Genomic DNA, 26,305 nt, shown 5'->3' on the forward strand with positions numbered 1-26,305 from the left:
TTGAGTTAGTCTCCATGTATTTTATTTTTTTTTTACAAAAATCCCATGTCAGACCATTGTGCTCATGACTAGAAAGGGTGGGCGGATAGACATGGCATGGATAGCAGAGAGCTCCCCCTTCTAAGTGTCATCATCTCAAACCAGGAGCTCATGAGCACAGAGGCAGGCAACTACTGAAGGGGTTACCCTCCCGCAAGATGAGCCCTCAGCCCTGTGCTCGGGCCCCGGCTGGAAGTGCTCCCACAGCCGACAGCCTGGCCAGAGGTGCCCAGCACAGAACGGCTGCCGAGCACCTTGGGAGGCCCTCACTCGGGATTCCCCTCACGGAGAAGAGCAAACCGCTACCTGGAGAGCAAGATGTCCTGGGCCCTGGGTGTTCCCTTCAACAGCCAAGGAAACCCACGTGGATCTTCAGAGCTGTTCCGTGTTCCAGGTGAGTCACAGGTGGTGTAGGTGACATCGGGCTTCCCAAGGTAACGATCAGCACCAAAGGCCTTCGAAGCACAGAGTGCGCCCCCTCCCCCCCAAGCCACATGGCAAAACCCAGCAGCCAAGCTCCAGGAGCACCTGACCCACAATCCAGAAGATCCGCCTGCCCTGCTGCTTGCTGCTGAGGAGTGTCTAACAACACGGCTGTTTTCTTAGTGTCCACCAGAGCCTGCTGTGGGGTCCTTCATGTCAGTGTCCATCCAGGTCCCAATAGAGCATCCTTGTTTGAAGCTCTGGCATCACAACCTTGCCTACAGCACACGCTGACGTTCTCCATGATCTCAGCTCGTTCGGCTACTCCTGGATCCACCAACAGCCTTCAGGGACCCAACGATCTGGCTCCTCTGGAGGGGATCCTAACACAGACTGCTCGTTTCCCACCACGTCCCACTGAAGGGCAGTATATTAGTTCCTCACATTGAAATAAACAAGATAAAAATAGCAGCCACATACATAGCTCGACACACCACACTCTTTGGCTTCCCGAGGGAAGAAGGCTACTGCTAAAAAGAATACAGTCAGAAGTCAAGGAAAGGACGCTAGAAAGTTAGGATGCTGGGAGTCTGGACCCTTTGCTGGGTTGCTGAGCAGTGTAACTCAATCTCCTAGGCAGCTGCCTCGGCAGGAGGGCCCCGAGAAGATGCCGCTGCGGACCTGGAGGACACCACCCGCCCTGGGAGCAGCCCTGGTCCTGCTTGCCCGCGGAGAGGCCACTTAGGTCAAGCTAGCCCTACGGTCGGGTGTATCTACAGGACAGAGCCTGGCTTCAAAATGATACTTGAAGAGAACCCACTGGTACAGGCAGGTCACAGGAGAATGTGCCCCCAAGAAATAGAAGCACAGGTGTCAAGGTCTGGGGAAGACGGACCGGTTTAAGGCATGTGCATGACCAGGACAGACCTGAGCTTTTGTTCAGGTGCAGAAAACCAGCTACACTCAACTTCACTGGAAGGAAGTGGGGTCCAGAAAAAGGGCCAAAGGCATGGGCTGAATCCCTGCCAAATGCCATTAACACCCTCTTTGCTTATCCTACTGCCGTCACCACAAAAGAAAAATGAGCTTTTCCTATCTCAGCCCAGGGAATAGAAATTTAAACCCAAGGAAAGTGACAATGTGGGTGAAAATGCCTATGATATTTCAGTCAGAAGTCAAGGAAAGGGCGTTAGATCCTCCCATTGTTCTGGCACATACCAAACCTCGGGGTGTTCTGGAACAACCAGGCATTAGGGATCCAAAAACTACAGGTAAGATACGGTGGAGGGGAAGGTGAATTTCACCCAGGTATTTATGCCAAGGCAGCTGCCTTGCGTAAGACTCACCGGCCAGCCGGGTGGGGGGCCACAAAGGACGCTTGCTTATTCCAAGTCACAGAGAGAAGGCCCACCTGCAAACCACTTCAGACCACACCTGGGAGGGCAGCCCGCCAGTTCTGTTCTCTTACACAGGAGACAACCCTCAGGAAAGCCTGAAGCCAAAACACATTTATAAAAGGGGGGTGGACAAAAGAGCCACTTGGAAGTGCTGCCTTGGGGGTCCCCTTCCTCCTTCCTCTGGTTCCAACATGGAAGAGAAGGAAAAAGCAGGGACAGTCCTGGGACAGCATGACCTCATCGTGACTCTACACACACCAGTGATCCAGCACAAGGAAGCTCAACTGTCCCCGAGATGCAGGTCCGCCCTCCCCAGGGACTCAAGGGAGAGGAGACAGGAGTCACGGAGCGCCGTTGGCAGTACAAAGGGAGAAGGAACAAACCGACAGGTCTTATCTCATCCCGGGCCCCATAAGAGGGCCAGCCGGCCCTTTTTTTGTTTCTGCACATCCTCTGGGGAGAATGGAGATGATCTTTAAGGATGAGCCAGATCCCTAAGGCCAGGATCCATCTCCACCAAAAGAGAGTACATCAGGAGCCTTGGTGGGTCCCTCACTTTGTGAGACAGGCAGAAATTTCAAATTCCCCCCAAATATATATATGTATATGCATGTGAGTATGTGTGCAATATATATACATACACATACATATGTATATATACACACACATATATATAAATAAGCCTCGAATGGCAAATCTGAAACATTTTCTTTTTAAATAATAATAATAGTTGTTACTGGATTTAAAAACCACAAACCAGCTGTCCTGGGCTTATGACCTGTGTGAGTGACTCTCCAGAGCCCCCATGTCCTCAGTGTAAGCTATCAGTCAGTGCCCTGTGCAGGGAGTCCCAGTGTCCTCTGTCCGGGTTCCAGGCCCAGCGTGGCAGCTTCAAGAGAAAGGCAACTCTTTCCTTTCCACTCTTCCCGCCGCCTCCCCCAGCAGAGGGTCTGGCCACCCACCCCGTGGATGTGCCTGGGGTCCTTCCACGTCCAGGAGCCACCTCCCTCACTCTGCGCATCCTCTCCCCAAACCTGCGAGGCCCCTAGATGAACTTGAAGCACTTGGTCTTGTCGTGGGGCAGGCGGGTCTTGAAGAGCACAGAGTCCACCCTGAACTGCGTGTACAGCAGGGGCATGTAGCCGTACACCTTGACAAAGAAGTTGATGCATTTGTGCCGCTCGTGAAAGTGGGAATCATCGTGGGACAGGGCCTGGGGGCATCCTGGGCATCGGAAAGTCCACCGTGAGGTCACCTTGGAACAGGGAAGAAGGAGCACAGTGAGGATCACAGGTGCCAACGCTGAGGAACCCCACAGCTTAACCAACCCGATGCGTCCACGTCCACAGGGAAGACACGGCCTCAGACAGCCACATGCGCTCGGAGGGAATCAGGGCCAGTGCCCTGGCTGCCGCCTGCCACACACGTGGCTACAACACATAAAGGGGCTCTTCCCAACGGCCTGTAATTAACAGGTATCAGGAGCTTTAAAATGGTCAGTGTTACCTGTTTAGTAACTGCTGCTAGTATTCTTCTTGGCTGCCCAGAAAAATGTAGGTATAAAGTTGTTTCTCAATATCTTTAATAGCAAAATACTGGAAAATGACCCATCAAAAGGGCACTAGTTAAATAATTATAAAATACTATACAACCATAAAAAGTTTTTAACAAAATTACAAAAGACATGGGACCCTGGTCAGTTTTTCCCAGTGGTCAGAGCATCAGCCCACAAACTGAAAGGGTTCGATTCCTGGTCAAAGGCACGTACCTCGGTTGCAGGTTCAATCCCCAGCCCCAGTCAGGGTGCAAGCAGGAGGCAACGAATCATTGTGTCTCTAACACGTCGGTGTTTCTCTCTCTTGCTCTCTCCCCCTCCCCCTTCCCTTCCACTCTCTCTAAAAATTAATGGGAAAAAATATCCTCACTCCTTGGGTGAGGATTTTTTTTAAAAAAAAGAAATAAAGGGGAGGGAAAAAGACATGGGAAAGTAGTCATATTACAGTTTAGTAGTTATTATTAGGAAACTTCAGGCAATTAGGAAAGTATGGAGAATAATGTAACAGTTTCACTATCAACAATGTGGCCGACCACATAACATAAAACCCCTCAGCACAGAATACCTGGCGGGAAAAAAACAGGGTAAGATATATGTAAACCATCTCTTTAAATATGTGTCTGAGCTTGTAATGAAAAACAAAATCCTCAGAGGCCAAAAGAATGGAAAGGCCTGAATGTAGTGAGGCAGCCAGGAGCGTGGGGTCTTTATCAGACTTGGGAGGCAAGAGTGTGAAGTCAGACAGGAGACTGTGTGAAGCACTGGGACCCGCTGTACCAGACGCTGCGTGGGATAGAGGCAGCCCACAGAGAGCGACAGGAAGGAAACGTTTTCTGCTCAGTCTCAGCTCTAAGCGGAGAAGGAACAGCACTTCTGACCACTTTTAAGCACACGCTGGCCCTCACACACCTGAGGCTGGAATGTATGTTGCTGTGTGTCCTAAACAGTCCCAAGATGCTCACTTAACTTACACAGGTCTCAAGTAGACCTGAGGGATGCAGGAGAAGGAAATGCAAATCCTCTCAGGTGCAAACTTAGACCTCAAAGAGACACAGGTAAAATCCTAAAGAATATAACCTCACAATCAAAAGTCACAAACTGTGCCCTAGCTGGTGTGGCCCAGCGACTAGAGCACCAGCCCAAGCATCGGGTTTGATTCCAGGTTAAGGGCATGTACCTGGGTTGTGGTTCACTCCCAGTTGGGGCACATGCGAGAAGCAACCAGCTGATGTGTCTCTCACATCGATGTTTCTCTCCCCCCCCCCCCCCGCCGCCCCGCCACTCCCTCTGAAAAGCAATGGAAAACATATCCTCATGTGAGAATTAACAACAAAGTCACAAAGCCCTAACCAGTTTGGCTCAGTGGATAGAGCATCAGCCTGTGGACTGAAGGGTGGGTCTCAGGTTCGATTACTGGTCAAGGGCTTGTACCTCGGTTGCAAGCTCAATCCCTGGCCCTGTCTGGGCGTGTGCAGAAGGTAACCAATCGATGTCTGTCTGTCTCTCTCTCTCTCTCTCTCTCCCTCTCTCATTGATGTTTCTCTGTCTCTCCCCTACCCTTCCACCCTCTAAAAATCAATGGAAAAATATTCTTGGGTGAGGATTAACAAGAAAAAAAGTCACAAGAATGGAAATGAGCCACATAAGGAAGAAACAAACAACAGAATCAGATCCCAAAACACTGCAAAATAGCAGGATTATCAGAGTGACTGTAACAATAAATGTGTATAATATTATGATGCAATTTTGAAAGATTTCTCAAAGTTTAATGGAAGAAACAGGGACTATCAAAAAAGTCCTAACAGATATGAAAAGGAACCAAATATGAAAAGGAACCAAATAGAACAACAGAAATGAAAAGTATATTGAGTTAAATCAAACTCAATTGATGGGCATGAAGAAAATGTTAGTGATGAAAAGTATACTAAAATTATTATATGGAATATATGGAAAATACTGACAAAAAGCTTTAAAAATATGAAAGCAAAATTAAGAGACATGGAGAAGTGACACTGTATGATTCCATTTATTTAAAATTTAAAATGGCAAAGTGATCCTGGAACAGAAGAAAGACACTGACTTCCTCCCCTTCTCCCAGCTGCACTCCTTCCTGCTCGGAGCTGCACTCTGCCCCTGGGACCCAGCGTGCTCTTTACCTGCCCCACCCCAGGGAAGGGGTATGGAGGACCCGCCCATTCTCATGATGACTGCACCTCCTCAGAGAGCCCTCTGCCTCCAGCAGTCCTGCTCTGTGTATGCTTGAGGCTGGGAAGTTTAGGTTCAGAAGTGAAAGCTCAGGGCCACCAGATGGCAGACCCAGAAAGCTGGTAGGACCTGTACCAATTGGGCCAGGACAGCAGAACAGAACTTGCCACTGTGCCCACAGCAGAACACATATCTCCCCTCCCACCCTCTGTGCTGGGCTCTAAGGGGGCCTTGGAATCTTTCACCTGCTCTGCCCGGTTCTGGTCAAGCTCACTTGTGGAACTCGTTTTGTACTTAACCCTGCTGACCAATGACCAAGCATTGGCTTAAAGGCATCTCCTGGGTTGCTCCTCTAACCTCTCGTTAGTGGGAATGTGGCTAAGGGAACTGTAGGGAATCGATCGGCCTGGGGTGCATATGTCTGCTGCAGACTCTCCATGGTCCAGTAGTCCCTGCCAGTCCAGAGCCTCTCTACGGGCTTCACTGGGGGAGCAGGTGTAACTTGTCTGGCCTCATTCCCGAGTGTGGCCTGCGCCGTAGGTGTGGGCTAGTTACGCAGAGTCAGCTCCTCGTGCTCTCGTCAGGCTTTCTACCCCAGAGAACCATGGAATGTGGTCCAAGAATGTGGGAACTGAGAGTTTAGGGCACACAGCTGCTCACATATGCTCTTGGTTACACTTTACATTATTCTACTACATTATCATTCTAGCAAAAACTAAGGAAATCCAAATAAAGGACAGACGAGTAATATGGTGTATCAATACTGGTTCCTTCATTGGGACCAGTGGACCACACTGATATAAGATGCTAATAACAAGGTAACGGCATGGAGTAGGTGGGAATTCCATACTAGCTTCACAACTGTCTGTAAATCTAAATCTACTTTAACACAAAAAGGTTTATCTTACAAGTAAGCCACAGTGTTTAGGGATGGATGCTTAGGTGACAAAAGCATAAAGGAAAACAATGGTGTGAGCACCATTGAAGGCATGATAGTGACTGTATTAGTGTCCTAGGGCCGCTAAAACAAATGACCACAAACCTAGAGACTTAGAAACAAACATTTATCCTCTCACAGTCCTGGATGCTACAAGTCTGAAGTCAAGGTGTCCATTCTCTCAGAAGGCTTGGGGAACAGCTTGTTCCCTGCCTCCTCAGTTCTGGTGTTGCCAGCGATCCTCGGCTTGCAATATGATTGCCGATGCAGCAATATGATAATGGTATTGCCCATAGCCGTTATAACGCGCATTACGTCTCCATGGCTTATTTACTACTCATTCTAAGTTTGTACCTAAACATCATTAATCTTACCCCCCAAATCCTTATTCTGCATAAAGCCTATTTATAGTCTAGATCTTTTTCCTCCTGGAAAATGTAACATTACAATATTCAAAGCAGCAATTGCTCTAAGAACATTAACTCCCTGTTCTTTAGTCAGTATCGTTAAGATATTAACATTATTAAAAGAACACTGCTAATCATAAAACCAACCAACCTTTCTAATTTTTTTGTTTGTTTTTTTGTGTGGTTTTTTCATTAATTCTCAACCAAGGATATTTTTCCACTGATTTTTTAGAGAGAGAGTGAGAGGGAGAGGGAGAGAAACATTGATGTGAGAGAGACACATCGATTGGTTGCCTCCTGCACACACCCCAACCAGGGCTGAGGAACCTGCAACCAAGGTACGTGCCCTTGACTGGAATTGAACCCGGGACCCTTCAGTCTGTGGGTCAACACTCTATCTACTGAGCCAAACTGGCTAGGGCCAACCTTTCTAATTTTAACAACGGAGAGAACAGTTCAACAGTGTAATTTTGAAGTATTTAATACAAAAAGAAATTACTATTTCAGAATACAAAATAGTACATATACCTGATGCTATTGAAAGTAGGTAAGTTAATGAAAATAATGCTAACTGGTTCTATACTATAAAGTGCATAACTGGACTCAGAATTTGAAGAAATTAACTCAAAATTTGAAGGCATTCTTAATTTATTGGGCCTTTGATTTTAAAAAGTTCACCCTGATCTTGAATTGAATTCCTCTTATATTCCCGTAAGACTGAGAAAATTCACAGAGAATAATTACTTCTTAAGTTTTCACTTGGTAAGAGGCATGTATACCATGTGCAAATTATTTCCATCTCATTCTCTACACTGAAGAGATTAGACCAGTGTTTAATTAGTCTAATAATATAGACAAACACACTTTGATGAAGGTGAAAAATTCATCATGTCTGTAAGAGTTTCAGGTGACACCTAATCACTCAGAGCCTGACTTTCATGGCTGTCTCTGACCTATGAGGGAGGTATAAATGGAAGCACACATCTTGGCTGAAGCCCAGTCCCTGGCCACATAAGAAAGGAGAAGAAGGAATAGAAAATTTCACCAATCATTAACTTCTTTCTAAGGCCTTGTCTCCCAAACCGTAAAGTTTGCAAAGAAGTATGCTTTTCACTGTTTTATATCAGATCTATCACTGTACCTGGCAAACATACTACTTTTATGAAAATAACTGTGACTATTATCAGTCACAATTTCTAAAAAAACCCACACAATTGGATGCATTATTTTGCTAATTATTCTTTTGTGAGGCTTTAGCACAGCGGTTCTCAACCTGTGGGTCTCGACCCCTTTGACAGCCGAACGACCCTTTCACAGGGGTCGCCTAAGACCATCCTGCATATCAGATATTTACATTACGATTCATAACAGTAGCAACATTACAGTTATGAAGTAGCAACGAAAATAATTTTATGGTTGGGTCACAACATGAGGAACTGTATTTAAAGGGCCAGAAGGTTGAGAACCACTGCTAGCAGAAGGCACTAGGATAGAAGAAACTATGGGGTTATCAGGAGTTAAAGTTATAACCCTGAGCCATACTTGGAAAAGGGCTTGCTAGGTATAAATGGATGCAGAAGGCCCCCAAATGCTTTTCTATCTCTCTTTTGTGTTGTTGTTTTACATAAACTTTTTTTTATTGTTGACAGTATTAAAATGTCCCCTCTTTCCACCCCCCTTTGTCCACCTCCACCTAGCCCCCACTTGTTACCCTTTGTTGCATGGATCCAATGTCCTTTGATTATCACAATGCTTCCCACCAAAGATACGATTTATCGTTATTAGTACAGACTGTTGGTTATTTATATAAAACTTACCTTCAATATGTAAGAATAAAATATTATATACTCATGGCAGTAATGATATCCATAAAGATAACTTATTATTTTGTAATATTAAATAATATGCCTTTTAAACAATAATAAAATAAGGCTTTAAGTAATGTTTCTAAGGACATCAGGCTATGGCATGAATACTGACAGAGCACAGTCATAAATACTGCTCATTTGAATTGACACACAGATTCTTTCTAGTATTAATCATTATGAAGGCCCTTACCAGGCCTCCCCTAGCCCTCACCAGGAGAGCTCTCACTCATCTGAACCTGCAGTGATGACAGAAAGGGTGATGGAAATGGTCTTTCTATGCGCTGAGCATGAAATTGGGATACTCTGATCAAATCTATTCAGCAACTCAAAGATAAAAACAAAACTCAAATTTCTAGAATTCTGACGGCACTTTTGTTCTTGTTTTAAAACTAAGTAACTTTTTTAGCAATTACTTATGTGCCGGGCATTATTCTTAGAGCTTTACATAATTTAACCCAGACATTCTTAAATTTTTGTGCCACAGGAGTCCCCTCCACTCTGACTTGGCAATCTGGGGAAACCTGTGGACTCCACCTCAGAATGTTTTTAAATGCTTAATATTAACTACATGCGATTACAAAGGAAACAAGTTATACTGAAATACAGTAATATATGTGTTCTTTTCTAGATCTAAATGCATTTGGTAGCAAGTGGCATTTTGAGATGCAAGAGCAAATGTGATATGAAAATGTCTGAGTACTACTGGTGACAAATCACAATTACTGCAAAGGCGCTTATGAATTGTAGCCTGTTTCATAACTGATAAAAATTCCAGTTAGAGATTAGTAAAACTTGAAGATGTAACATTTTTCCCAACCAAGTTCCAAATCCTCTGAGTTTTATCTATTTTACCCTTAAGAGTGAAGAGCCACTGAATTAACAACTAATTTAACCTTCAGACAATCCTTTTTTGGTTGATGGTATCATTATCCCCATTTTACAGATGAGGACTCTGAGGTACGGTTACATGCCGCACTACTGCAAACTAAGTGAATTCAGTATTCATGCACCCCAGACCCACCAGAAGTGGAACCCTCACCTTGATAGGGGGTTTCCGAGTGATGTGGGAGACAAGGAAGTTCATGGCAATGTCCTCACAGTTGATGTATTCATCCACCATATCTCGGATGGCCTGGGGCATCACGTAAGAATACAGGTAGGCATAGTACTGTCAGGGAAAGAAAAAGAATCACACTCTGTTAGAGACCATACTTCTTTGGCTTTCCCCAAAAATATGAGCAGATGCCCTGGCCAGTGTGACTAAGTTGTTGGAGTGTCAGCCTATGCACCAAAGGGTCAAGAGTTTGATTTCCTGATTAAGGGTTGCAGGTTCGATCTCAGCCCAGTCAGGGCGCATGCAGGAGGAAACCAAGCAATGTGTCTCTCTCACATCAATGTTTCTCTTTCTATCTATCTATCCCCCCTCCCTCCTCTCATCCACTCTCTGAAAAATCAATGGGAAAATATATCCTCCAGTGAGGATTAACAACAACAGTGTGGATCTAGGGGCTGTTAGGAAGTGGGAGAAAAGAGGTAGCCATCACTGGCATTTAGGGAGTTGGGGCCAGGGTGGCTTAGCATCCTGCAAGACAGATCTTCTGCAATGAATAATGACCCCTTCCAAATTGCCATTATCACCCCCTTAGAGAATCGCAATTTCATTTAATTTCCTTAGTACCTCAGTGATTTTACAACAATCTAAAAATTTGTCAAATCAGGTCAGACACTGGTTCAGTTGAACAACATTCTCTCTGACAACAAAAGACTGGTTATCTTCTCAGACTTCTCAGTAAGTCATTGAGCCATGAAATATCCAATCCCTCAGTGCCTCACAATACAAAGTCTAGAATCTGATCACTTCTCACCACTGCCACTGGCCTCCCTGCTCCAAGCCACCATCATTTCTTGGCTGGATTACTCATATTGTCTAAATAGTCTCCCTGCTGGGCCTGCCTGGCATGGCTCAGTGGTTGAGCCTTGACCTATGAACCAGGAGGTCATGGTTCAATTCCTGGTCAGGCCATATGCCCAGGTTGCAGGCTCAATCAATGATTCTCTCTGATCATTGATGTTTCTATCTCTCTCCCCCTCCCCTCTCCCTTCCTTTCTGAAATCAATAAAAATATATTTTAAAAAAATAAAAACTAAATGGTCTCTCTGATGCCATATTTTCTTCCCTACAGTCCATTCTCAGCACAGCAGAGTGATCATGTTAAAAGTCCAACTTAACATGTCACGCTAAACCAGCGATTTTCAACCGGTGTGGCACAAGCATTTTAAAACATGCAATACCTGACTATTTAGTCAGGGACACTTACCTCTTTTCCCTTAGACTGTCAAATAAAAAATTGACACCAACCAACACAACAATAGCCATTAGTGTAAATTAATCAAAATTATACCTATTTTTTGTCAGATCAACAAAAAAGTTGAAAATCGCTGCTCTAAACCCCTCAATGGCTTCCCATCTCACTCAGACCAAAAGCCTAAGTTCTGAAATGTCCTGCAAGGCCCACAGAATGGTGTGCTGAAGCTGGCTCACACCTGCTCATGAATGCTGACTGCTAAGTTTTCAGAAATGTTGTGAGACTATTTAGAAATTTTGTGAACTTGTTATGAAAAAATAGCTATTATTAAAAATATAGTTGTATAAACTTAAATAACTATAATAAAAAATAAAAACCTAAAGCTCAACAGAACCTAGAGACAGAACCTAGCGAGAGAGCTTGGCAAAAGATCCTGGACAGAACCTGGACACAGAACCTGGCTGGAGAACCTAGTGAGAGAACATGGCAAGAGAACATGGCAAGAGAACCTAGACAGAACTTGGCTGTAGAACCTAGACAGAACTTGGCTGTAGAACCTAGACAGAACATGGCAGGAGAACCTGGATAGAACCTGGCTGGAGAACCTTGCTACAGAACCTGGCGACAGAACCTGGCTGGAGGAGACCCTAGACAGAACCTGGCTGGAGATCCTGACCAGAACCTGGCTACAGAACTTGGTTGGAGATCCTGACCAGAACCTGGCTACAGAACTTGGTTGGAGATCCTGACCAGAACCTGGCTACAGAACTTGGTTGGAGATCCTGACCAGAACTTGGCTGGAGATCCTACACCAGAACTTGGCTAGAGATCCTGGCTAGGCTGCTGATCAACTGAACGCTGTCTCCATGTCATTCCTTCTTCGCCGACTCCGTCCACACCTTTGGGGACCCCTGGACATGCTGGGGTCAGACCCCAGCATCTAGCGCCTGAACAGGGACCCCTAGGTAAGCCCCCCCGCACTCGGGACGGATAGGACTCCACCGTAGGAAGAGGGTGGATAGTCTTCGCCGACTCCGTCCACACCTTTGGGAACCCCTGGAACAGGATTCCCCTAGGTAAGCCCCCCCCCAATTGAGAACCCCCACACTCGGGACGGATAGGACTCCACCAGGGTGCTACAGACCCCCCTATAGAGGATAAGTAGGGTAAAAAGGTGGATAGTACAGAACTTAGATTGAGAAGATGTGCCATACTGAGTCCAAGAAAGAAGACTCTGTATTGATCTTTAGATTAAGAAGATGTGCCACACTGAATCTAAAGAAAAAAGACTCTGTATTGATCTTTTAACACATATGCTTGCTAGCAGAGGAGTTGTTACTCCCAGTCAGACGGAATGTTTTATACAAGAAGTATGTCCATGCTTTTCTGAGGAAGGAAAGGTGCCGGAAAGGTAAATGTAGAGGCATGCGAGAAGGTAGGCCCAAGGAGCCTTATTCTTAACCCCACTGCAGCCTTTCCACCCTGGAAAAGTGCAGGATTGGAAAGCTCTCACTGGGGTGATAGATTAGGACTCAGGTAATAGTGGAAAGCGCCAATCCTACTCTTAAAATGGATACAAGAGAGCATTTGGGGTTTTTCTTTTTAATGCCTGCTTTGGATTGAGTAAATGCATTACGTGCATCACCACAATGGACCCAGAGAAGCTCCTTGTCTCATCGTTCCAAAGACTTAGAGTTGCCGCGATGACAGGAAAGCGGGAAAAAGAAGAAAAGGAAGGCTATGCAAGGGACTGAGGTGCCAACATGGGGTCAGCTGAAGAAGTTAACAACTGAGGCCCAACAGATGGTAGAAAAGCAAGAAGTGGAACCTAGACAGAACCTGGCTACAGAACTTGGCTGTAGAACCTAGACAGAACATGGCAGGAGAACCTGGATAGAACCTGGCTGGAGAACCTTGCTACAGAACCTGGCGACAGAACCTGGCTGGAGGAGATCCTAGAGACAGAACCTGGCTGGACCAGAACCTGGCTACAGAACTTGGTTGGAGATCCTGACCAGAACCTGGCTACAGAACTTGGCTAGAGATCCTGGCTAGGCTGCTGATCAACTGAACGCTGTCTCCGTGTCATTCCTTCTTTGCCGACTCCGTCCACACCTCTGGGGACCCCTGGACATGCTTGGGTTGGACCCAGCATATTGGGACTTTACCTTTGCGCAATATATGAATTGTTTTCTGAATGAAACATGTTATGGCCTTTTTGAAAAGGCGAAATGTATGCATTGACGTTTTAGTGGGCTGTCTCTCTTGATGTGTACATGTCTAGCCATTTTAAGCTTTATTAAATCTTTAAAGTTTAAAAAAAAACACAAAAAACCTAAAGCTCATCACTTAATTAAAAGATTGTTATATTTTACTATCATTAACTAAATTTCACTGTTATCTTGAGGTTGTCTATGTCTATCATATTTATATGGTGAAAATACTATACAACGATGTGCAAATCCACATTTCTTCCCAACTCCATGTTTAGTGATTATGTCAATAACCTGAAATCAGCCATACTAAGAATATTTACACTACAGAAATGGGCAAATGCTATAAAACAGGGTACATGTTAACTGTGATGTGTTGCAATATGGTGATAATGAATAAAGAGGTAAGGTGCTCAATAAAACTGATTTATGTATTTTATTACCTTAAATATGGAATCTATGTAATGAAAAACTGATGACACAATTTTTGTAGCATACAGTGGTTTGCTGGTTTGGTGGCAAAGTACTTAAGAGATGGTGAACTTAAAAGATGAGCCCTAGCTGGTTTGGCTCAATGGATAGAGCATCGGCCTGAGGACTGAAGGGTACCGGATTCGATTCTTATCAAGGGCACATGCCGGGTTGTGGGCTCGAGCCCCAGTAGGGGGCATGCAGGATGCAGCCGATCAATGGTTCTCTCTCATTGATGTTTCTATCTTTCCCTCTCCCTCCGAAATCAATAAAAATATATTTTTGAAAAAAAAGATGAATTATACATTTTTCTTTTAGAAAAAGGCAGGTGATTAAGATATGTTGACCCTTTAAATGCCAGTGGCTGCCATTATATGCTGATAAGAAAATGTATATTAACCACAACCCATATCATCAAGAGAAAGGTGAAATTATAACAAGAACTGCCTTTAAAAAACAGAAAAACCATTATGAAAATACTTGCTTAGCAGTATTTTCACAATTATCTAATTTTAATGCCAAAAATAACTTATGAAAATCTACAAAAATTTTCAGATGTATACATTTTAAAAACACACACAAAAAACTTCTGTAACCTGTTTAAAAATCTCCTGAACAAAAAGTTGAAATGAAGTTGGAAACTACTCTTAAATATAATAATGTAACACCTCATTGGTTTGCTAAAAAAACTGAATGGCAACATGGAAGATGGAAATTCTAGTCAATTTCAGCAACAAGCCACCAAATTGGTTGATGAGTATCATGACTTAGTAAGCCCAGCAATAAGGTATTCTTCCAGGGACAGTGATTAAAACCAACTATCAAAAATATGCTTAATTTAGAAATAGATCTCTGACTTGCCATAACATAGTGTCAAATCAAGATTTTCAAAAAACAGTAAGGCATATTCAATTACATTGCTTTCATGAAAATTTAAGAATTAAGTGAGGGACAGAACCTGGCTACAGAACTTGGCTGGAGATCCTGGACAGAACCTGGCTGGAGAACCTAGCGAAAGAACATGGCAAGAGAACCTGGACAGAATCTGGCTGGAGATCCTGGATAGAACCAGGTAAGCCCCACTCTCGGGACGGATAGGACTCCACCGTAGGAAGAGGGTGGATAGTCTTCGCCGACTCCGTCCACACCTTTAGGAACCCCTGGAACAGGATTCCCATAGGTAAGCCCCCCCCCCGCCATTGAGAACCCCCACACTCGGGATGGATAGGACTCCACCAGGGTGCTGCAGACCCCCCTATAGAGGATAAGTAGGGTAAGAAGGTGGATAGTACAGAACTTAGATTGAGAAGATGTGCCATACTGAGTCTAAAGAAAAAAGACTCCGTATTGATCTTTTAACACATATGCTTGCTAGCAGAAGGAGTTAAGGTTACTCCCAGTCAGACGGAACGTTTTATACAAGAAGTATGTCCGTGCTTTTCTGAGGAAGGAAAGGTAAATGTAAAGCCATGGGAGAAGGTAGGCCCAAGGAGCCTTATCCTTAACCCCACTGTAGCCTTTCCACCCTGGGAAAGTGCAGGATTGGCAAGCTCTCCCTGGGGTGATAGATTAGGACTCAGGTAATAGCAGAAAGCGCCAATCCTACTCTTAAAAAGGATACAAGAGAGCATTTGGGGTTTTTCTTTTTATGCCTGCTTTGAATATGTTGAATTTTTAAAAAAATACAATGCAGAGGGTTGTACAGCAGCCAAAAGGCATCGGGCCTCCTGTACAATAGCCTCTGCCGACTCAGCCTGGTACAAGGATACACAAACCAGACAAGAGTTTTACCAGATCTAGTAATGATGTGGGGAAGAGGTTGTGTTTTGTATCTTTCCAGAAGGAGCAGCTTCTGCTCCCTCCTGGGGACCATCACCCCCGGGAGGCCGAGTTAGCACACCTGACCAGTGGCCATCTGCAGCAGATGTGCAGCCCTGAGCTGGAATCACCTGTCCATTGGGAGGATCACATGTGCCTCCTTTTTGTCTGTCCATATGTCCCAGCTTTGCCCCACATCTCCTTTCCTTTTTCTTTTCTCCTTTTTTTTTTTAATCTGACTACTTGTTTGCTGATTCTTTGGCCTTTCTCCTTCTCTCCTGAACACAGCCTCTTCTAGAATCTCCCTACCCTACTGTTCCAGGAAGGGCACCTCCCTTTTCTGCCATGACTGGGAGGTGTTTGGTATATGCCCCATATGTGGAGTTGTCTTGTGCAAAGAGCCTGACATCCTGGGCTGAGAAAGCACTGTCCCAGGACTCTCCTTTGTCCAGTATTGGCCCCTCTTGCCCTTGTGTCAAGAAGGACCCCTTTCTCACAGTCCATTTGCAGGCGAGGGGAGCCCAAGGCTGGTGCTGGGCTTGGAGGCCACAGGGGCATAGGCTACCAAGGAGACAGAACCTCACCTCACATCACCCTGCTTGGCCCCGGAGGATGGCTGGTTAGCCAGAGACGGGTAAGATTCCTCAAGGAAGGAACAACCTAAGACAGGCACAGCCGCAGAGGGGCCATCAGGAGAGAACTTGGGGGTCAACAGAGGTGGGGCACAGATCCTCACCCCCCCAACTATGCAGGGGCTTGAACACTCGCCCCTTCTGAGGGAGGTCTCCTGCTCCCATGGCTGCTTCACTTCCCACGCCCAGCTCAGATCCGGACCCAGGTAAAGACAGAGACTGGCTGACAGCAGCTGCCCTCTCACTGCAACAGGACTTGTTTCCCATTTCCACTTTGGACCACAGGGAAAGGGGCAGCTGAAGGAAAGGGCTGTGTCAGGATGCTGCCTTCTTCCCTTTCTTCTCCTTCTTTTTTCTAAACACTTCCATGCCTTGTAGTTCTTTTGCTTTCTCTTCTTTTTCTCTCTACTACCCTCCATCTCCATCTCATCCTCCTCCCCAGTATCATCCATATCATCCCGACCCAGAGGGCACAGCTGACTCCTCCCCGGACACCGACATCACCATCAAGCACGGCCCTGATGGACCCTTTGATCCAGCAGTTCAATGTGCTGACACTTCGGGAAGCCCATCGCCAGTGATGCTGCCTGCTAGCCAGATCAACAAGGACAACCAAACCACCGACTTGAGGACAGCTGAAATCCTTGACTGAAGAGGCCAGCAACCTTCTACAAGGCTCTGTGTGCACTCCATCCACTATGTTTATTGCTATGCTCGCTATCATTGCTTGTCAGTCTTCTTCCGAGTCTTAAACAACCCAATCCGAGAAGTGGCCGCTAATTTACATGCGCTATCATTTAAAAAATAAAAAAGGGGGAATTTGCCGGAAGCCGGTCCATCCTTGCTGCTTGACACAGTCGCTGCAGGGAAGAAACATCTGCACAGCATATGTTTCAAGGGACCTGGCGTATATGGCATACTGTTCTTAATATGTTTGCTCCCCTTCTTGGCGCTATGTGTTTTAACCAAGGTCACCTCTCCGAGAAAGGTTGTTTCCCCAGGTAGGGATTTTTCCCTGAAGTTAGGGAGGGAATAAAACCCCTTAACTAAGTGCCAGGTGGGTAGTTAATCACTTTAACTAAAAACAATCACGCTTAAGCTACATAATCTTTACTCCCTGGAATGGAGATAAGAAACGCCCTAACCTTTGGAATAGAAATTGATAGGATTAAAATCAACTGGTATAAATACAGATGTAACAAGACAATATAGACAGAACCTGGCTAAAGAACTTGGCTGGAGATCCTGGACAGAACCTGGCTGGAGATCCTGGATAGAACCAGGCAAGAGAACCCAACCATGCTGGTCAACTGAACGCTGCCTCCATGTCATTCCTTCTTCGCCGACTCCGTCCACACCTTTGGGAACCCCTGGACCTGTTGGGGTTGGACCCCAATAGTCTGCATTCCCATTAGCAGTGCGGGAGGGTTCCTTTTTCTCTGCATCCTTGCCAGCACTTGTCGTTTGTTGATTTGTTGATGACAGCCATTCTGACAGGTGTGAAATGATACCTCATTGTCATTTTAATTTGCATATCTTAAATGATTAGTGACTTGGAACACTTTTTCATATGTCTCTTGGCCTTCTATATGTCCACTTTCAAAATATCTTTATTTGGGTGCTTTGCCCATTTTTTTATTGGATTGTTTATTTTCCTTTTGTTAAGTTGTATGAGTTCCCTGAAAATGTTGGAGATTAAACTCTTATCAGAAATAACATTGGTAAAAAAAAAAAAAAAAAAATTAAGTGAGAATACTTTGAAACTATTTCATCTTTATCTCAACGTTACAAAAATGTCTATAAGTATGATAGTACACATTTATAAATATAACTCATAAATAAATATACATATTTGTAAGGTACAGGTTCAAAATTTCTATTGATAGGCACTTACAATAAAAAAACTTGATTGCTTCAATAGAGGGTATTATGCTAAGTGAAATAAGTCAGGCAAAGAAAGACAAACACCATAGGATTTCACTTATAAGTGGAATCTAAAAACCAAAATAAACAAACAAACAAAACACAAACTGACTCATAGATACAGAGAACAAACTGATGGCTGTCAGATGGAAGGAGTACTGGGGGGTGGGTGAAAAAGGTGAAGGGATTAAAAAGTACTAATTGGCAGTTACAAATAGTCCTGGGGATATAAAGTACAGCATAGGGAACATCCTATCTAATAAAAGAGAAACATGGTAATTAGCCGTACGACCGCTACCATTCCTATTGGCTAATCAGCGAGATATGCAAATTAATCGCCAGCCAAGATGGCGGCTAATTTGCATATGTTGGCTCCAAGCAACGGACTGAGGCTTTAGGCCTGGGTAAGGGAGGAGCCAGCCAGCGATGGTTGATGGCGGCGATGGCGGGGGAACCAGGGTGGAGCCAGCCAGCGATCCTTGATGTCGGCAGCGGCAGGGAGCTGGGGGTGCCCCAGCCCAGGCCTAATGCCTCGGCCTGAGGCTTTAGGCCTGGGCTGGGGAGGAGCCAGCCAGCAATTGTTAATGGCGGCGGTGGCGGCGGGGAGCTGGGGGTGCCCCGGCCCAGGCCTAAAACCTCGGCCTGAGACTTTAGGCCTGGGTCAGGGAGGAGCCAGCCAGCGATCGTTGATGGCCACGGCGGCTGGGAGCTGGGGGTGCCCTGGCCCAGGGCTAATGACTCGCCAGAGGCGTTAGGCCTGGGCAGGGGCCAAACCAGCAATTGGTGTGAACTACAGAGGAAACACCTTTTCTGACTGCTGATTGGTTAAGCTCCCTGTATGCCACTGGTAATATTCTTAGTAACTTGGGTAATAAGTGTCCAAAAAGTGATCTAGGGTTTTTTTTTACCACACTCCTGGAGGAAAAAAAGGAAGGTCTGCTGCTGGAGGGTTAAGAAATGTCATATCCTGTCCTAGCCGGTTTGGCTCAGTGGATAATGCCTCGGCCTGCCCAACGCAAATTCTGGGTTCAATTCTGACCAAGGGCATGTACCTAGGTTGCAGGTTCCTCCCTGGCTCCGGCCCAGGTCAGGGCTCATGCAGGAGGCAACCAAAGTGTTCCTCTCACTTTGATGTTTCTCTCTGTCTTTCCCTTTCTCTTCCACATTCTCTAAAAATCAATGGAAACATATCCCCAGGTGAGGATAAAGAAAGAAAGAAATGTCATATCCTATGAAAGATATTTCTTGAAAATGCCTAAAGAAAGTCATTTTTTCATGGTAAAGGGACTGGAGTCCGTGTTGATGAAAACACCTTGGTGGCTGCGGTGACTGGCAGTGGCTGCAACAGTGCGGTGATGGGGCTGGTGCCTTCCCCTGATCAGCCCGGTCAACTCCCACAAAGGGAGGCCAGACTGTGGCTTAGGCCCGCTCCCCAAGGGGAGCAGGGAGCAGGTAGTAGGACATCCCCTAGGGCTCCCAGTATGTGATAGGGGGCAAGCTGGGCTGAGGGAACCCCCTCCCCAGTGCACAAATTTTTGTGCACCGGGCCCCTAGTCATCAATAATATACTAACAATGTATGGTGTCAGATGAGTACTAGACTTATGGGGGTGATCACTTAATACGTTATGTAAATCTCTAACCACTATGTTGTACACCAGAAACTAATATAATATTGAATGTCAACTGTAACTGAAAAAAAGACTGTTCCAGATTAGGGAATGACCACTTAATTGCTTTCCAGGATCAAACAAGTAAGGCAAATACACAACATTTTAAAGAAATGGGTGTAAGAAAAATAGAGTTATGGAGAAAATAAGCACATACATGCCCAGGTACAGGAACAGCGGCTACGCAGCTCCAGCCAGTTGGTGTCAGGCAGAAACACTGCCCTGTGTGACCTGACTTTCATTTTCATTAAGGTCCCAATCTTTTTGTAAAGTAACATTCTATAGCCACAGAAGGCTTGGGGGCTGCTAGTTTGTAAACTCTGCTCTAGATTTTCAAACAGAAAAAAAAAAACCCAAAACCCTAAGTTTTATTAATTATTTATTACTTGAAAGTAAAGAGATCTGACTACTGTAACTTTTATAGAGCCATCAGAGAATTGAGAAGGCAGACTTTTCAGAAGACAAATTCTCAAGTTATTTATGAGCAGACACTGCTAAAATCAGTGGCTCTTTCTCAGACAACCAGTGTGAAAATAAAAGACTCCTAGGTAATTTTTCAGCCAGATGCTCTCTACTCTTTGCAATCCCCAGCCCAACCAAAGCCCATCCAAGTTTAGAAAATAAGCACAAGGGCAAGACTCAAGAATGGGATGAGCGTAACATTTATACTTTAAAAAGAAAAATGAGCTGCAAGTTTAATGACTTCCTAGGCTGGTTCAAATGTCCCCAGTGAGATAATTTTCAAGGTCCTATTTGAGATGACTTGCAAGATGCCACCATCTGAGATATGAAATAAACGAGGAGCAAAAGAGTTGAGGGAATTGAAGGGGGTGGGAAATCACGGGCTTCTTGGAGGAAAATTCCGTTTGAAGGACCACAGGGACATATAGGGGATGACTTGGAAACAATTAAATATACAAGTACAGATCTCAAGGAAGGGCCAAGGCTGGAATATAGATAAAGAAATCATCAGCAGCCGAAACCGGTTTGGCTCAGTGGATAGAGCGTCGGCCTGTGGACTGAAGGGTCCCGGGTTCGATTCCGGTCAAGGGCATGTACCTGGGTTGCAGGCACATCCCCAGTGGGAGATGTGCAGGAGGCAGCTGATCGATGTTTCTCTCCCATCGATGTTTCTAACTATCTATCTCTCTCCCTTCCTCTCTGTAAAAAATCAATAAAATATATTTAAAAAAAAAAAAGAAATCATCAGCTTATAGATGTAAGGAAAGCCACAAGACCTTGTGAGTATGAGAGAATGTCTAAGGAAAACACAAAGTAAGAAGAGCGCTAGATGAAGCTGGAACCCTGAGATACTTCAACATTTATGGGGGAGACAGTACGGTGGGTGGGTCTTCATAAGGGGAATGAGTCACCCAGAATGACCAACAGCATGGAATGGAGATTAGGATGATGGGCCAGGTACTAACATCCTGATGACTGTGAGGGAATGATTATGAGGCTGGCGGACAGCAGCAACAAGACAGATGCCATGAGCCTCCAATGAGATTTCATATGTCAGTTGAGAATTGTCGAGATATGTCATTGATAAGCAGTGAAAAGTTCTCTACACCTTTTCTGATCCAAAGTATAAATCTGGGATATGAGTGTCCTCAATCCCTGTTTGCAGAAAAAATACTTTTCTCCTTAAGAGAAAAGTCAGGTTTCCATCAGGTCAAGGAGACAGAGGAGGTGTTCCATGGGTTGTAGGTGAGTTGGTTATCTGAGAACAGGGATTCTTCAGAGTCCAGAGGAAGGAACTGAGAGGGAAGGTACAGAGCAGCACTATCCAATGGAAATATAATGAGTCACACATGTAATTTTAAATTTTCCAGTAGCCACATTTTTAAAAGTAAAAAGAAACAGTAAAATTAATTAGTAATATATTTTACTTAATCCAATATATCCAAAATAAGTGCATTTTAGCATTCAGTCAATATAAAAAATTATTGAGATAGTTTGCCTTCTTTCATGCTAAGTTTTCAAAGTCTGGTGTGTACTTTACACTACAGCACATCTCAATGTTTGAGCACCAGCCACATTTCAAGTGCTCAACAGTCACAAGTGGCCAGTGGCTACTTTATAGAACAGATGAGAAATTGAGAGAAGATGAGTCAGGAGCAAACAAACAAAAAAAAAAAATAGAACAGTTTAGCAATAACAGTACAGGTGAGGAGTAATAACTAGAGGGGTTTGCATGTTGGATAATCAATGAAAATTGGGATGTGGAGGCATGAAGGTTACAAGCTCTAAGGAATCAAACAGAATACAGAGCCACAATAGAGGCCTGTGGTGGGGCTTGGGAGAGTGGTGGCGAGCCTGAGTCGGAAGAGTGCCAGGCTCAGCCCTCTGTGCCAGGCCGTATCTGGAATAGCAATGTTGAGACCGGATGTTAGTTTAGCACAACGCTCTCAATTTTACAGATGATGAGGTAAGGCTCAGAAAGATGAACTTAATTCACCTAGTGGCCTACATACAATTGTATAGGCCGTCTTCTCACCCTGACTTTTTATTTCAGAGTTGCGCTAAGCATCTTGATCTCTGTCTTTAAAAACAGAAATAACTTATTTCTAGCAAAGAAGGGACATATGAGAAGCACTAGGAGAGATAAATTTAGGGCAGCATTACACTGCAACATAAAGGCTGAATTCTTACCAAGCTCATGCCATTCTTAGCAAATCTTGTCTTACCTTGTGAAAGAAGGCAGCACCTGTCAGCACCATGGACAGCTCACAGGAGTAGTTGGAGTTGTAGAGCCAGGACTGATGGGGGATGTCCCACGCATGGTAACGGCCAGGGAAACCCACAATGCGGTCCCGTGCTTCTCTCCACACCCTCGAAAAACACAAGTACATATACACACTTAAGTACAAAGCTCTAAGATTATCAGAAACATTTAAGATTACTGCCTATATCTTGCAGGTTCTGGTTCTTAGGCTGTTCCTTCTTTTTGTTGTTGTTTTTAATAACAAAATTAATCGCAAGCCAAATAGGATAAAAACAAGTAATGAGCGACACATGTAGCTTCCTTAATAAGCACCAGCTTATTATTACTGCTTCTCTAATTCCTGGCAGCCAGCATCTCTCCCGCCCTTACAGAAAGAACAAGCTAGAATAACATGGGATGCATAGCATTCTGCTAAGAAGCAGAAAGAAGATATAAATGTCTACTCCTATTTACTTTTTATCTAAAAAGTTTTATTTTTAATGAGCATGCTACATTAGTACACTAGACATGTATGTATATAACTGATGTATATTGCATACTTAATTTTTCTTTTCCTGAGTGAGTATACTATAAAAGAAGCTTAGAGACCACTGGTCTAACCACAGGAGACTGCTGCCTGGAGTAAGGTCCAACAGTCTTCTTTTTTTTTTTTTTTTTGCCTTTTTATTGAATTTATTGGGGTGACACTGGTTAATAAAACTGTACAGGTTAGCCCTAGCCAGTTTGGTTTGGTGGATAGAGCATTGGCCTGCGGACTGAGGGGTCCCGGGTTCGATTCTGGTCAAGGGTATGTAACTCGGTTGCAGGCTTGGGCACTGGTCAGGGCATGTACAGGAGGCAACCAATCAATGTGTCTCTCTCACATCAATGTCTCTGTCTTTCCCTCTCTTTTCTACTCCCTCTAAAATCAATGGAAAAATATCCTCGGGTGAGATTAAAAAACACACAACTGTACAGGTTTCTGGTGCACAATTCTACAACACATCATCTGTACACTGTACTGTGTGTTCACCACCCCAAGTCAAGTCTCTGTAAGATCCAACAGTCTTAATTCCTGATTTAAGCAGAACTGAGGGAGAGACCTAAACCATAAAAAGTGGTCTACAGGACCATGTAAATAAAAGATTTCATAAATGCAATAAATAAATTGAAAATTCAATGTTTCCAGGATAAAATTTTACATCATCCCCAAATTTACAGGTAAGACGACAAACAGAATCAGTCCCCCAGTTTTCCAGGCTAAAATCCTAGAGCTGAAAGCACTACTGCTCCACAGAACCCATCAGCCCTGCTTCAGGGTCCTGTAAACAATGAACCACTACTTCCTACTTTACCTCAGCCCCAAAGAGAGATTTAAATTGCTTGAGATGAGGGTGAGGGCAGGATTGGGGGGGGGGGGGTGAGGGGACATTGGGGGGATAAGGACACATTTGTAATATCTTATTCAATAAAAGGAAAAAAATAAAAATTAAAAATAAAATAAACTGCTTGAGAAAAGCCCTCATCACTTACATGGAAATTCAATTCCTAAAACACATTCGATTTCACTTCAAAACAATTCGTTTCTAACTCTCTATCCCTCTCCCTTCCTCTCTGTAAAAAATCAATAAAATATATTTTTTTAAAAAATTCTAATCTCGTCAAATGCCTATTGCTCTTACAATCCCTGAAATATCATCAGAAGAAAGGATTGGAAACTGAGTATTTCAGTTATCTGATGTGGCTGATTTAAGTCTATGACAGTTCTTAATAAAGCAAAACCTCACTTGCTATGCAATATTAAAAGGTAACATATCTAATTAGTTAAAGGCTGTCAACCATGAGTTGGCTGACCAAATGTTAATTTTCTATTAAATAATAAAGATAAAAATCAACGTGGAAGCACTGACACAAGATAAACTTAATTTAAAGACTTAAATAAATCCCTGGGAAGATGCATCAAGAATTTTAGATAACACGGTCACAATACATATTTGAAAGTCAGATATTCAAAAATACTGATTATATAGAATGCTACCAATTTACATTTGAAAGTGTTATACATAATAAGTTCCTTAACATTATATTCAAACTTATGCTGCACTGAATATTTTAATCTATATGCTATATCATAGATCATGCTTTGGCATACCTTCCCTTTGATGAATTATTCTTTAAATGTATTAAAAGGATAACAACTACCATACAAAATGAATGAAGTACTGACACATGCTACAAGATGAATGGACCTTAAAAACACTATGTTAAGTGAAAAAAATCAGTTACAAAAGGGCATATATTTTGCCCTGGCCAGTGGGGCTCAGTTGAGATTTGGAGCATCATCTCATACACCAAAAGGTGGCAGGTTTAATTCCAGGTCAGGGCACATACCTAGGTTGCAGGTTTGATCCCCAATCAGAGTGCGTACAGGAGGCAACTGATTAATGTTTCTCTCTCACATCAATATTTTTCTTTCTGAGCATGTGTCTGTCTCTATCTCTCTCTTCCCTCCTCTCTCTAAAATCAATTTTTTTTAAAGAGCACATATTTTATGGTACCATTTATATGAAATGTCCACAAGAGATTAATGATTGCCTAGGCTTTAGAGGGGCTGGAAGGAAATGTTAATGGGGACAGAGTTTCTTTTGGTGGTAATGAAAATTTCTAAAATATACTGTGGTGATGGTTGCACAACTTTGTAAATGTACTAAAAAACATAGAATGGCATATTTAAACGAGTGAATGATATGCAATAAATGTTACCAAAAGTGAATTGCAAGATAAACGATCAAACACCTGGATGTCACAGTAACTGTCAAATTGCTTTAAACGTTTTTAAATGCTTACCTTCAATTTTAAACTTAACTCTCTGTGAACAGGCAATAAACTGTCCACGGGCCCATACACCAGTCCATGACACACTCTGAGTAGCTCTGATCTACTCCATTCTCTTTCCTATGTTCCCTCAAGAGGTGGGAACATGATCTTGTTTGGGATACTTAAGCCCAAACAAGAACTACTAAATTTTTTTTAAAAGGTGTTTGAGTGGAAGTTCTGGAATCAGACAGCCTGTTAGAATTCCAGCTCTGCCAATTACTTTCTAGCTTCACGGTTTTGTTCTCTTGGATCTCAATTTACTCCTGGGTAACATGGAGATGACTACAACTTACACCAAGTTTTAGGAGGATGAATGAGATATGCCAACGCATTCAACTAGTCTCTGGCACACAGTACAGATTCAACAAATGTCGTTCATCATAACCACCTCTTCTTCCTCCCCCTATTTTTCCTCCTGGATCTTTGCATCCAATCCCATCGTTGCTCAAATCTTTCAGGCCCCAGGATTCTGGCACTGTTCCATTGCCCCAATAACGGCAACATGTTTCTGCCTGCCTCACATTTCCTTTAGGGACCTACCCTTTGCCTCCATTCTCAGTCTATATGGTTTTCAGTTAGAGCAGTGGTTCTCAACCTTCCTAATGCCGTGACCCTTTAATACAGTTCCTCATGTTGTGGTGACCCCCAACCATAAAATTATTTTCATTGCTACTTCATAACTGTAATTTTGCTACTGTTATGAATCGTAATGGAAATATCTGATATGCAGGATGTATTTTCATTGTTACAAATTGAACATAATTAAAGCATAGTGATTAATCACAAAAAAATATGTAATTATATATGTGTTTTCCGATGGTCTTAGGCGACCCCTGTGAAAGGGTTGTTCGACCCCCAAAG

General features: G+C 43.8%; 1 protein-coding gene across 2 annotated transcripts in view; it reads right to left on the reverse strand.

Moving 5' to 3' along the window:
• Nucleotides 1-26,305, reverse strand: part of EXTL3 (exostosin like glycosyltransferase 3) — a 44,361-nt gene continuing 18,056 nt past the window's right edge. Inside the window, exons 4-6 of one of the 2 annotated variants that reach the window (XM_023755928.1) lie at nt 22,551-22,695; nt 9,871-9,999; nt 1-3,114 (exon numbers count right to left, since the gene is read on the reverse strand). In XM_023755928.1, the coding sequence (XP_023611696.1) occupies nt 2,905-3,114; nt 9,871-9,999; nt 22,551-22,695 (484 nt within the window). In that variant the 3' untranslated portion in view covers nt 1-2,904. Of the gene's footprint in view, nt 3,115-9,870; nt 10,000-21,095; nt 21,646-22,550; nt 22,696-26,305 lie in introns of those variants that run through there. The other variant, XM_023755929.1, reaches the window with a different exon arrangement.

This window comes from Myotis lucifugus, unplaced genomic scaffold (genome assembly GCF_000147115.1).
Source record: "Myotis lucifugus unplaced genomic scaffold, Myoluc2.0 scaffold_1, whole genome shotgun sequence".
NCBI lineage: Eukaryota > Metazoa > Chordata > Mammalia > Chiroptera > Vespertilionidae > Myotis > Myotis lucifugus.